We start from the raw sequence: 12,599 nt of genomic DNA, 5'->3' as shown, positions 1-12,599 counted from the left end.
ATATTCAGTAAATTAGATTGCTCAGAATTAGCTAGAATAAAATTCAAATTCAGGATGTTCTTGCAGGGCTCAGAGGGGAAAAGGGACATGAAGTACCAGCTTTGGTGCCACAGGGACCGGGTTCCCATCTCAGTCTACCCACAGGTGTAACCTTGGAGAAGCTGCTTACTGCCACTGAGCCTCGGTTTCTTCATACGTAAACTGGGCTAATGCCTCTAGGGTATTAAAAGGTATTCAGTGAGATGCCCTATGTAAAATATCTAAAATAGAGTGCAAAACAATGAGTATTTCACCAATGGACTTATTTCAGCAAGGGGCAATAAAGCCACAATTTTTTCCAGGGAGTAGTTCAAATGGGTCACTGTTGGCTGTCTGAAAAGCTTCCCACGTGATGTTCCTTCTGTCCAGAATGCATCCCCTCTCCCCTCTCCATCTCCAGCTATACGGGTCACTTATCCAGCAAGCCCTCATTGACTCCCTGGTATGATGTTAGGTTCTCTCCTACCAGAACAGTCTGTTCCCCACCCCACTCCCCCAGGCACTGATCTCCCTGTCTGCCTGTTCATGTGGAACTTCAGGTCTCTGGGAGGAGTGGCCCATCTACACTGCTCACTGTGTCTACAGCCCCTGCTTGGCATATTTTGAGTTTTCAACAAATATTGAATGAATGAATGAATGAATGAATGAATGAATGACAGCCATCAGATGGCTTCCTGGAAGAGAAAGAATAAACTCCAAAGGAAGTAAAAGGTAGTTGTATTAGTTATTTTGTCTTCTTGTAATTGCCTTTAACCCTCCTCGAGTTCTTTCAAAAATATGAAATCTGTTCCTAGTACCTGTAGCTCTTTGCTCTCTCCACTCCGAGAATGCTGCCCGTTCTTATTATATAAATTTATTACAACTGTATAATCATTATACCTAATTATAATCTTATAATTATTCCTCAATTCCTCCTTTTAATACATAATTATGAAACGCGTTTATCATGTTTGACATCTTTCTAATTCTTAAATTGAATACCTATTAATCACAGAGATCCTAAGGAAGGAGGAAATCCTTGGTTTAAAAACTGTTAATAATTTACTAGATGCAAAGTGTACTTTTACCTCTGAACACCAGGTGGGTAGAAAACATTACTCATGTTTTTTAATCTAAGAATTTCTTACATTTTTATGGCCTGTTGTTTGGGCTTATTTATGATGGTTTGTGACAAAGAGACAACCTTTGCCATCATGATTTATACTCTTCCAACAAAGGAAACACAGAAAGAGATAAGAAACCCAAATTAAATCATGGCACTAGATAAGAAAACCCAAATTAAATCATGACAGTAAAAAAAAACAAAAAAAAACACAACAGTGAAGGTAAGGGGCTGACTCATAAAACAAAGAAGAGTATAGCTATATAGACCGTGGACAATGAAAATATGAAAATTTTCAAACCCTAAACTACAAAATGTAGCATTTACCAAATAACTAGTTTTCAGAAGCCTTGTGTCCTATATTTGTGGCATTATGAAATAACAGCTGGCTATTAAGATATTTGTTAAGGGACTGTTTTAATCTTATTTGGCTGTGCTTCTGCTTGGAAAACCAGACAAAATGCTTTGGTATGGTAAAGCATTAGTGGTGGCAGCAGACAGCCAGTATCTTTTCAAATTTTTTTTTCTTAATGTCATTTATCACAAAATTTGACCTGGACATCTGTTTTCATGTTTAATGATGCTTTTAAATTCCTTGATGTTTGAGCACCAGTTCTAAAACTTGATTGGATTTCATGTCAAGACAACTGCCTTAGAAACGAGGAAACTGGGAGAGCTGAGAGGTAAAAATCGTCCTGCGAGCTGTCCCGATGAAAGCACAGCTCATGACAGAGGCCAAAGGTCATTTGGGAGGAACAGACATCGGTGGTGTTATGTGTGCCCAGCAGTCTAAACCCTACACAGCTACACACAGTCTGAGGACACACCAGTGTCCAGCCGGGGAACTTTTCATAAAGGAACTAATAGGACAACACAACTAACCGGTGCTAACTAAGGCCCCAACTGCCCCGTTCATACAGCCACGTAAGAATACAGAGCAGTGTCTTCCATTTTGTCTGGCACCTGGAAACAGAGCAGACACTGAAACTGGGCTTGCAGGTAAGTATTCTGGACTGAATTTCACATCACAAACTCAAAAATACCAAAACCCGGATGTGGAAACCATTTGTGAACAATTTCCAGGCTCCAGAAAGAAGACCTAAAGAACTGTGAACCAAGTATCTATGGTTTTTAAATCTTGCTTTGCCTGTATCCCCCTGCACTTTGTGAAATTATTTATCTGTTCCAGGCCCAATCTTCTTTCTTAATTTTTCCTTATAATTTGATGGAGAAAAAAAAATGCACATATTTGACAATTATTTTCATCCACATGCAGACTTCATTGAAAACTAAGTTTCAGTGAAGGAGGAGGCACAGGATATTAATTTTCTTCTAAGCGTATCAATAAACCCATCTGATCTACTTAAGGTTGACTTTAAATCTTTTATTTCTAGAGGAAACAGGTTGGCTCAGTTGGTTAAGCGACCGACTTTGGCTCAGGTCATGATCTCATGGTTCATGAGTTAGAGCCCCACATCAGGCTCTGTGCTGACAGCTCAGAGCCCGGAGCCTGCTTCAGATTCTATGTCTCCCTCTCTCTTTACTCTTCCCCTGCTCACGTTCTCTCTCTCTCTCTCGCTCTCTCTCGCTCTCTCTCAAAAATAAATAAACATTTAAAAAAACATTTTTTTAATCTTTTATTTCTGAAGCCCAAGGTTACCAGTTTGCTTTCAATGTTAGTACATGTAAATCTTTTCTTGTATGAAAATCCTACCCAGTGGATGTGTTTTACTTCCAAAGGATATTCAGAAATGATTTACCTGCCCATACACCAATGGTACTGTTTAAAACAAGTTGGAGGGGTGCCTGCGTGGCTCAGTTGGTTGGGCATCCAACTTCAGCTCAGGTCATGATCTCACAGCTTATGGGTTTGAGCCCCACATCAGGCTCTGTGCCGACAGCTCAGAGCCAGGAGCCTGCTTCAGATTCTGTGTCTCCCTCTCTCTGCTCCTCCCCTGCTCACCCTGTATCTCTCTCTCTCTCAAAAAATAAATGAACATTAAAAAAATAAAATAAAAATTTTAAAATAAAAAAATAAAACAACTAAAACAAGTTGGAAATGGTCTCTGCCCACAAAGACCAGGAACTTACAGAGAACTTCATGCTCCTGGAACCCAAGGATTTAAAAAAATTAAATTAAAATAAATTAAAATAAAATAAAATAAAATAAATAAAATAAAATAAAATAAAATAAAATAAAATAAAGGAACATTCTGTTATGTTTCCTTTCCTGTTTTTTCCACAATAATGAATTTATACGATTGGCTCCAAATCTGTTCAGAAGTTACCCAATGCCACAAATCTTTATCCCAAAAAAAAGAATATAAATATGGAATAGAAACCAATTTTTTTTTAATTCTGGTTGACAAAAACTGGCACAAGTGAAATAGGACATATCAGTAAATTCTAAAATAGAAGATTTTCGTATAGTATGTAGTTTCCTAACGTCAATTGATACTGGCTGGGGCACAGCAATTTTCTGTGTTTACCTGTGTGTAACATGTAAATTTTTCTTAATTTTTTTAATGTCTATTTATTTTTGAGAGAGAGAGACAGAGTGTGAGTGGGGGAGGGGCAGAGAGAGAGGGAGACACAGACTACAAAGCAAGCTCCAGGTTCTGAGCTCTCAGCACAGAGCCTGACGTGGGGCTTGAACTCATGAACGGCGAGATCTAGGACCTAAGCCGAAGTCAAAAACTCAACTGACTGAGCCCCCCAGGTGCCCCCATAAATTTTAAGCTGCAGAGAATCACTAGCAAGTTGGTATGTCTGCTGTGAAGCAACAACTATTCTGTGATAACCCTCTATTAAAACCTTGACAGTGTGTTTATTCTACTAGAAATCTGGAAAGTCACTGCAAGAATTGGACTAGGTTTTCAGTAGCATAGTTTAACTTGTCAAAAAAAAAAAGCACACACACACACACACAGAAAAAGTGGAGTACAGGCAAAATTCATAAACTACCTTGGACTAAAGTTAACAAACCAACTCCTAGCCATAAAATAAACTTGTAAGATAGAAAAGACTTCCTCAAATGACATCTTTTGAAATCAAATTATTATGAAACTGAATCTAGACAAGTGTGGAGAACCTAAAGCAAAAAGATAAAAGTAGACACGCACACAGTGTGTGTGGGTGGGTGTTAAAATTTGCAAGTGAATGCTATAAACAGAATAAAACAATGGCTATGGAACATTGCATTTGACAGACTGACACTTAGGAAAAGAAGAACCATATGGCTGGCTTGGTCCTAACTCGGTCTTGGAAAAGAAGGACACTTTATCTATTCTACCTAAAAATAGCTGGGTAGTGATAGTCAAACATTTAGCAGAGGAGCCATTGTATTCACATGTTAGCCCTGGATTCCTGCCACCACAGCTAAAACCGTCCTAGAAGCTCGCAAGTCAGCTGTGAGGAGATTTGGAACTCCGCTGACCCGTTTGAAACTGCTGTGGTTTCAAGAGTCAACAGATACTATCGTAACTTGTGGGTGAGGGGCACGAGCTCAAATAAATCCCAAACACACCTATGTGTGCTCCTCATGTTGGCCAGCCTCGGGGCTCCACCCCTGCCTTCTTCTCTTTCCTCTTGCTCCATGAACGAGCTTTACAAACCATCTCTAAGCTGAGGACTCTAACGTTAGATCGAATAGCTGGGCTCAAACACTTTAGAATCACCTTTGACTCCTTTGCACGGAGGGAATGTCTGTTGGCTCCGGCTTCCAAATGCTTCTACAAACGACCACTTCTCACCACCTCTAGGGCTCATTCCTGCTGCGGGCTCTGCCCTCCTGGTTACCTGGACGGCTGCCACAACCTCCTAACCAGTCCCTTGGCCACTTCACAGTATTCTCCAAACGGCAGCCAGCGTGGTCCTCACCCAGACTGATGCTGTCTCCCTCTACTGCAATCATCCATTGATTCTACACTTCACTGGAAAAAAGCCCAAGTGCTTCAGTGGCCCTAGAGGCAGTGGTGCACACTGTGATGTGTTGCCCAAGTCCCCTTCCGGAAAACTTCTTACCTGGCTGCTCGAAGTGCTGCAGTAGACGGACCTCAGCTGTCAGCATCCTTGGGGATGCCGAAGAGTCACCTCACACGAGGTCACAGAGCCTTCCCAGGGCAGCGTGCATCCAGTGACTGAGTGATGTGGGGTCACCAAGGCCCAACACAGGGCCACTCAGGCCATTCTCAGTTCAGGGCCCCATGGGGCCAGGCCTGCACTGCAGCTCGACCTTCTGTCCCACCCCTTTCCACAAATCTAGATACCAACAAGCACCCCCTGATCAAGAACTGGTGAACAAGACACCACCTCAGAGTCTGCTCCTGAAGAAGCCAGCCTGCAGTGACGATCAGACGTGACCTGGCCCCCTCAGCCCCTCTGACTAACCAGCGTCCCCCCTCGCCCTGCTCCAAAGCACACTGGCCTTCACTGTTTCTGCTCAAGGACTGGCACGCTCCTGTCTTAAGGTCCTGGCCTGGCTGCCCCTTCTGCGTAGAACACACTTCCCTGGATATATGCACCGCTTCTTCCCTCACCTCCTTCCTGCTTTGCTTAAATGTCACCTTCCAAATGCACCTGCACGAACCACCCAGTTAAGGCAAGAAACGAGGAAAAATATAAGGAAGGGCGGTTCTCATTCTCCTAATGTCTTTGCTTACCTTTCTGGGGACTGATCCCATTTTGAAGAGATGACTTCACCCATTTACAAAGGAGCTTGAAAATTGCTGTTCTAAATACATAAAAGCAGTGCAGTTGTGAAGAACACAGGCCCTAGGGGCACCTGGGTGACTCAGTCGGTTAAGCGTCTAGACTCTTGACTTCGGCTCAGATCATGATCTCACAGCTTGTGAGATCGACCCCCCCGTCAGGCTCTGTGCTGACAGTGCAGAGTCTGCTTGGGATTCTCTCTCTCCCTCTCTCTCTACCCCTCCCCTGCTCATGTACGCATGCTCACGCACTCTCTCTCACTCTCTGTCTCAAAATAAATAAATAAACTTAAAGAACACAGGCCCTCTTCTCAGACAAGCTGGGTCTGAGGCCCACCCTCTGGAGCTGTGTGCTTGGGGCAGGTGACCACCCTCACAGCCCCAGCAAGGCTGCATGTGAGGCAGGGATAATGATAGTCCCTAGACTTCCTAGAAAAGTTGTGAGGATCACACAACTTTATGTATTAATGGACTGTGAAAACCAGAAAAGACCACATAAATGTCAGGAGTCCCTGGGAGACAGCCCTGTGGGCTGCACAGCCAAAAACCCACTGGGAGTACATCAGCCTCCTTCTTACACATCAGGACCCTAGGAAGTCCTTCTGTCAGCTCTGCTGGACCCTGAGTGGCTGACAACTTCCAGCAAAGCACAGGGCTGGGCTTAGGAGAAGAAGTACCAGCCTGAGGAACATCACAAAAGTGATAACCACCAACCAATGGAGTCTGAACCACTGGTACAGAATCCTCGTTTTTTACCCTCCTTGCACTGACTTTAATTACAGCGGTCTTTGTTCTAATCTCTAAGGTCTGTGTGAAGAAAATCACGTAGGATTTCAGGTATCCAGGTCTATATATGTGCATCAGAAAAGCTTTAAACTTTAAAACCAGCCCTGTATCTGGGGATTTGAGTTTAGGAGCCCAAATCTTTTCATGTGTATTTTCAACCCAAAGTTTTTATATTTATTTCTCTCTCTGTGATACAACATAACTGTACATGGCTTGAAAATTAAACAATTACTTCTCCAAAATCTCAACTGTGTTAATGTTTGCCTCCAGTCATTTTTCATTTACTAGAATGAAATGTCCTTGCCTGTGACCTCAGCTCCACATGCATGATTGATTTCAGAGGTTGTGCTCGAGGCCTACCCTGCCAAGCAGAGACCACTGACCACCTATAAGGTGGCACTAAGGAAAACCACAAAATTAATCTCCTAGTTACCATTATATTATGTATCTGCCTTTTCAGATTTACTTGCAGATCCCATTGTAATCCATTTCTTTATTTCTAAAGAGAGAATCAGATAAGCTCATGTCTAAAGCAATAGCAATGTTCATTTTAGAGATATTAAAAATTATCCTACAATTACACATTACAAACAATAGTACCATTTAATAAAATGATAATAATAATAAATGGTGCTATTGAGGGATAAGAAAAGTCAACTCTGTCCTAACCAATGACCACACGGTAAAGCTTAGCCATCTTCTAGACTCAGGTGCTATATGTGGGAAAATTCCTGTCTGGGGTGAGGCAAGTTTATGAGGCAAGTGACTTGGGAAAGTCACTGCTACATCAGATCATCCAGGGTCTTCTTTAAAGGAACACTCTTCTGGAAACCACCTTTCCTTTCCTTGCACTCCTCCGGCTTTTCTTCACAGCTTTATACAACTTAATATTCAGGCTGGGGAAACTGGAAATCTCCTCCAGGTCAAATAACTCCTTAAATCTATCTACAAATTTATTTTCTTTCTCCAACCTGAATTTCATGACCCAGAGGATGACGGTAGTTTCTTTGCACAGATGGTCAAAGGTAATGAGGAGTTCTTCCAGGAAAGGATGAGCGTAGACAACATCAGCTGCCAGGATGTAGTCAAAATTGTTGGAAGATCTGGGGAAGTTCTCATCTAAAGCTACACCCCAGGAGAGTTCTTTAACCTGAGGCAAATGCTTACATTTCATTTTGGTGTTTCGGGAAATATTATATTGCAGGTTTCCAAGTAATTCAGGTAAATCTGTGGCAGTCACATGTGCACCTATGAAACAAAGAACAGTAGGAAAAGTAATCCTCGAGGGATAAGGTAAAACAATCAGGTTTCAGGCCAACATGCATTTACAATTCTGCACAATCGCTAACCCCACGGAAACGACTGGTCACTACACACAGGAAGGAAATCTCTTCAACACAGATGCTAAAGTAGCCTTATACGTCCCCTTAAAAAAAATTAGATTCCCATGGTACTTTTGCACTCCATTGCATTTTCTGTTCTCCTGGGGTTTTTGTTTTACTATTATTTCTGTTGTTATTTTCTATTTACTATACGCTAGGAGAAAAATAATCTAGAGAAAGGGAAAAGTCAAAGTATTTGGAAACTCCTGCATCAAAAACCATAAAATACCTAGGAATAAATCTAGCCAAAGAGATAAAAAATCTATACACTGAAAACTATAGAAGCTTATGAAAGAAACTGAAGAAGACACAAAAAAATGGAAAAAAGATTCCATGCTCCTGGATAGGAAAAACAAATATTGATAAAACGTCAACACTACCCAAAGCAATCTACATATTCAATGCAATACCTATCAAAATAACACCAGCATTCTTCACAGAGCTAGAACAAATAATCCTAAAATTTGTATGGAACCAGAAAAGACCCCGAATAGCCAAGCAATCTTGAAAAAGAAAACCAAAGCTGGAAGCATCACAATCCCAGACTTCAAGTTGTATAACAAAGCTGTAATCATCAAGATAGTATGGTACTGGCACAAAAATAGGCACTCAGATCAATGGAACAGAATAGAAAACCCAGAAATGGACCCACAAATGTATGGCCAACTAATCTTTGACAAAGCAGGAAAGAATATCCAATGGAATAAAGACAGTCTCTTCAGCAAGTGGTGCTGGGAAAACTGGATAGCGACATGCAGAATGAACCTGGACCACTTTCCTACACCAGACACCAAAATAAACTCAAAATGGATGAAAGACCTCAATGTAAGACAATGTAAGGAAGCCATCAAAATCCTCAAGGAGAAAGCAGGCAAAAACCTCTTTGATCTTGGCTGCAGCAACTTCTTACTCAACACGTCTGTCTCCTGAGGCAAGGGAAACAAAAGCAAAAATGAAATATTGGGACCTCATCAAAATAAAAAATCTCTCACAGCCAAGGAAACAATCAGCAAAACTAAAAGGCAACCGACAGAATAGGAGAAGATATTTGCAAATGACATATCAGACAAAAGGTTAGGATCCAAAATCTATAAAGAACTTATCAAACTCAACACCCAAAAAGTGAATAATCCAGTGAAGAAATGGTCAGAAGACATGAATAGACACTTCTCCAAAGAAGACATCCAGATGGCCAGCCGACACATGAAAAAATGCTCCACATCACTCATCCACAAGGAAATACAAATCAAAACTACAATGAGATACCACCTCACACCTGTCAGAATGGCTAACATTAACAACTCAGGCAACAACATGTTGGCAAGGATGCGGAGAGAGAGGATCTCTTGCACTGCTGGTGGGAATGAAAGCTGGTGGAGCCACTCTGGAAAACAGTATGGAGGTTCCTCAAAAAATTAAAAATAGAACTACCCTACGACCCTGCAATTGCACTACTAGGCATTTATCCAGGGGATACAGGTGTGCTGTTTCGAAGGGACACATGCACCCCCATGTTTATAGCAGCACTATCAACAATAGCCAAAGTATGGAAAGAGCCCAAATGTCCATCGTTGGATGAATGGATAAAGAAGATGTGGTATATATGTACAATGGAGTATTACTCATCAATCAAAAATAATGAAATCTTGCCATTTGCAACTGTGTGGATGAAACTAGAGGGTATTAATGCAAACAAAATTAGTCAGAGAAAGACAAATATCATTTGGCTTCATTCATATGAAGAATTTAAGATACAAAGCAGATGAACATAAGGGAAGGGAAGCAAAAATATATAAAAACAGGGAGGGAGACAAAATATAAGAGACTCTTAAATATGGAGAATAAACAGAGGGTTGCTGGAGGGGTTGTGGGAGGAGGGATGGGCTAAATGCATAAGGGAAATTAAGGAATATACTCCTGAAATCATTGTTACACTATATGCTACTAACTTGGATGTAAATTTAAAAATAAATAAATTAAAAATAAAATAATAAAAATTAAAGAAAAAAGTATTTGGAACCCTCAATGGAAAAATCAGAAGTCACTGCTGAAATAGGTTATTTCAGTACATAGGTTATTTGCAGTGCATAGGTTATTTGCTAAAAGAATGCTGAGCCCAAGTCATGTGAACCGAAATGAGAGTATATTACATGGGCATTCTATCATTGAACAGGAGGCACTCAGGTGCAGAAAGAATTTTTCATGCAATTACATTGGAAATGTCATGACATCCATGTTTATGCCCAAGTTCTCAGCTTGACCACTTTACAAATATGAATCTTCCCATCAAAAGATGTTTAAAACCTAGCCCTGACACACACATAGTGTTCCTACAGCCAAGGACCACAGATGCAGGACAGAATACGCATATGAAGAAGATGTGCACAGCCTCTGAGTGAAAAGCGAATAGTAGTGGTCATTTTCAGGAAGAAATTGGAAGAGGCAAAATTGTAAAAACCAATAACCAATAAAATTTGGCCCTTAAAGTAAAATTTGAGCAGTAGCAGAGACTGAATATAACGTGTAAATAAATCTAGGGACTGGCTAATTCCACATCATCAGACAAGAAGAGACTGGTGTAAGAAATAAGAAAGCAGAACTGGGAGAGAAGTATAGCACAGCCCAGACCAGTTAAGAAATCACTCCTCAGTCATGATGACAAGTTTCTCTGGCCATTGATTATGTTTTGTGGGAAATATGAAACATGTGTATCATTGGTAGAATCAGAGAAATATGAATTGTCACATTCTAGTGTGGGTGGGTCTATCATTTTCAACAAATCTTTTTAAAATCCCAAGATCAGGAAGACCTCCCCCCACCCCACCTCCAACTGCCCAGAGTGAATATGAACTACCTGACTATGAAGATCTTTGTGTCTAGAGAGCAGAACACCATCCGTCTCCATCTTTTGTTATTTGTGTTAAGTTATACAAGTAGCCTAAAAGGACCAATTATTTTTAATGGAACAAATGACTTTCTGAAGCACAAATGTGTTCCTGATCAGGAAGCCTTTGGGTTCAAATCCAGTAGTACCTCTGAGTACCCATACTAAATGGAATACTGACTTCAGAAAGCAATATCTGAAGAAGCAATTTTAAAATATATATGGAAGACTTCAAGGGTCCTATATTTCCCCAGCATTTAGAAAATTGTAAATTGCTAAATTTTGAATTCCTCTCAAGATTGTAGACTGGCAGGTGTGCACTTCTAAAGATCAAGAAAACCAAGACAGACTTGGGGAGCACCCATCAGAGAAGGCAGCTAAACAGAGGCAATGCAACAGGTAACAACAAGAGAGGAAGTGAAGCAGGCTCAGGCGTATGTAGGGACTGTCACACATTCCATGAGACAAGAGAACACTGGTAAGAGAAGAAGGTGTCCCAGAAAAAGAACAGAGATGAGCTGGGAAAAGAAATTCAAGGGGAAACACCTAAAATTAGAAGCAGACATGATTGATAATACTCCTTCTCTCTTCCAACAGGTGCTTTTTCACGAAAGCACAGGGCTCCAAAACCCAAAAGGAATATCTGGCTGCTCAGGAATGTTGAAACAGGGCTACCATTTAAACAAAGATGGCCAGAGCCAGCAGCAAGACATCCCCCTGGGCCTTGTATCCCACATGACTCCCCTAGCAGCCAGGAGGCCTGAACACAGCTCCCAGTTACAATACACTCGTGACTTGGTTCTCCATGAGCAGAATTAATACAACTTCACAGAAAATTCTGAAAGAAACCAGTAAGGTGACTTTAAAATTGGCAGTGTTTCAGAATGCCTGGGTGACTCAGTCGCTTAAGTGTCTGGCTCTTGGTTTCAACTCAGGTCATGATCTCGTGGTTTCGTGAGTTCGAGCCCCACATCAAACTCTGTGCTAACAGTGTAGAGCCTGCTTGAGATTCTCTCTCTCCCTCTCTGCCCCTCCCCACTCGCTGTCTCTGTCTCTGTCTCAAAACAAACAAACAAAAAAATAAATAAATAAAATTGGCAGTGTTTCTTGATGAAGCCCATTCAAACAATTAAGGAGCTAAAAATTAGCCTAGGTTATAGTAAACTAGACAGCAAAAGCAAGTAATTGCATCTGATCATGTAATTCTCTGACCCCATTCAATCAAGAGTCCCTACTTACCAAGTAAACTTGCCACGATGGAGACCAGCCCTGTTCCAGCTCCAATTTCAATCACATTTTTGTCAACCATATTATAGTGCTTTACATTTGTTTCCAGAAAATAGCATAGAACAAGGGCCTATGAAAGTTAAAAAAAAAAAAAAAAAAAAAGTTCTCAGCAAGTAACAACAGAAACTGAAATTAAAGTCTATTAGATAAATACACCATATACACTAATACTATATGTATGTACATGTGTGAACATGTGTGTGTGTACGTACACATTACAACAGAGGTACATCCTCCAATAGGTTCAATATTTAGACTAGAAAAAGTCCTTGGGTACTGTTGGGGAGATAAGAGAAATGAAACTATGGAACTCAATTGTGTAGGTTTGATTATCTTTAAATTTTTTTTTAATGTTTTTTCTTTTTATTTTTGAGAGACAGAGCAGAAGAAGGGGGCGGGTGGAGAGAGGG

General features: G+C 40.8%; 1 protein-coding gene across 1 annotated transcript; it reads right to left on the bottom strand.

Moving 5' to 3' along the window:
* Positions 1–7,444: 7,444 nt before the first annotated feature.
* Positions 7,445–12,211, bottom strand: LOC122229453. The gene is made up of 2 exons (XM_042954586.1): positions 12,142–12,211; positions 7,445–7,884 (listed from the first exon to the last, which is right to left on the bottom strand). The coding sequence occupies exons 1-2, from the start codon at positions 12,209–12,211 to the stop codon at positions 7,445–7,447; spliced, it is 510 nt and encodes a 169-aa protein (XP_042810520.1).
* Positions 12,212–12,599: the final 388 nt, after the last annotated feature.

This window comes from Panthera leo, chromosome A1 (assembly GCF_018350215.1).
Source record: "Panthera leo isolate Ple1 chromosome A1, P.leo_Ple1_pat1.1, whole genome shotgun sequence".
Lineage (NCBI taxonomy): Eukaryota > Metazoa > Chordata > Mammalia > Carnivora > Felidae > Panthera > Panthera leo.
Note: the sequence above shows the minus strand (reverse complement) of the source record. Positions and strands in the feature narration are given on the sequence as shown.

Bases quoted from the DNA above. Each gene is read 5' to 3' on its own strand.
- LOC122229453 (XM_042954586.1), bottom strand. From the start codon at position 12,211: ATGGTTGACAAAAATGTGATTGAAATTGGAGCTGGAACAGGGCTGGTC. The intron at 7,885-12,141 runs GTAAGTAGGGAC...TTTGTTTCATAG, and splicing joins CATCGTGGCAAGTTTACTTG to GTGCACATGTGACTGCCACA.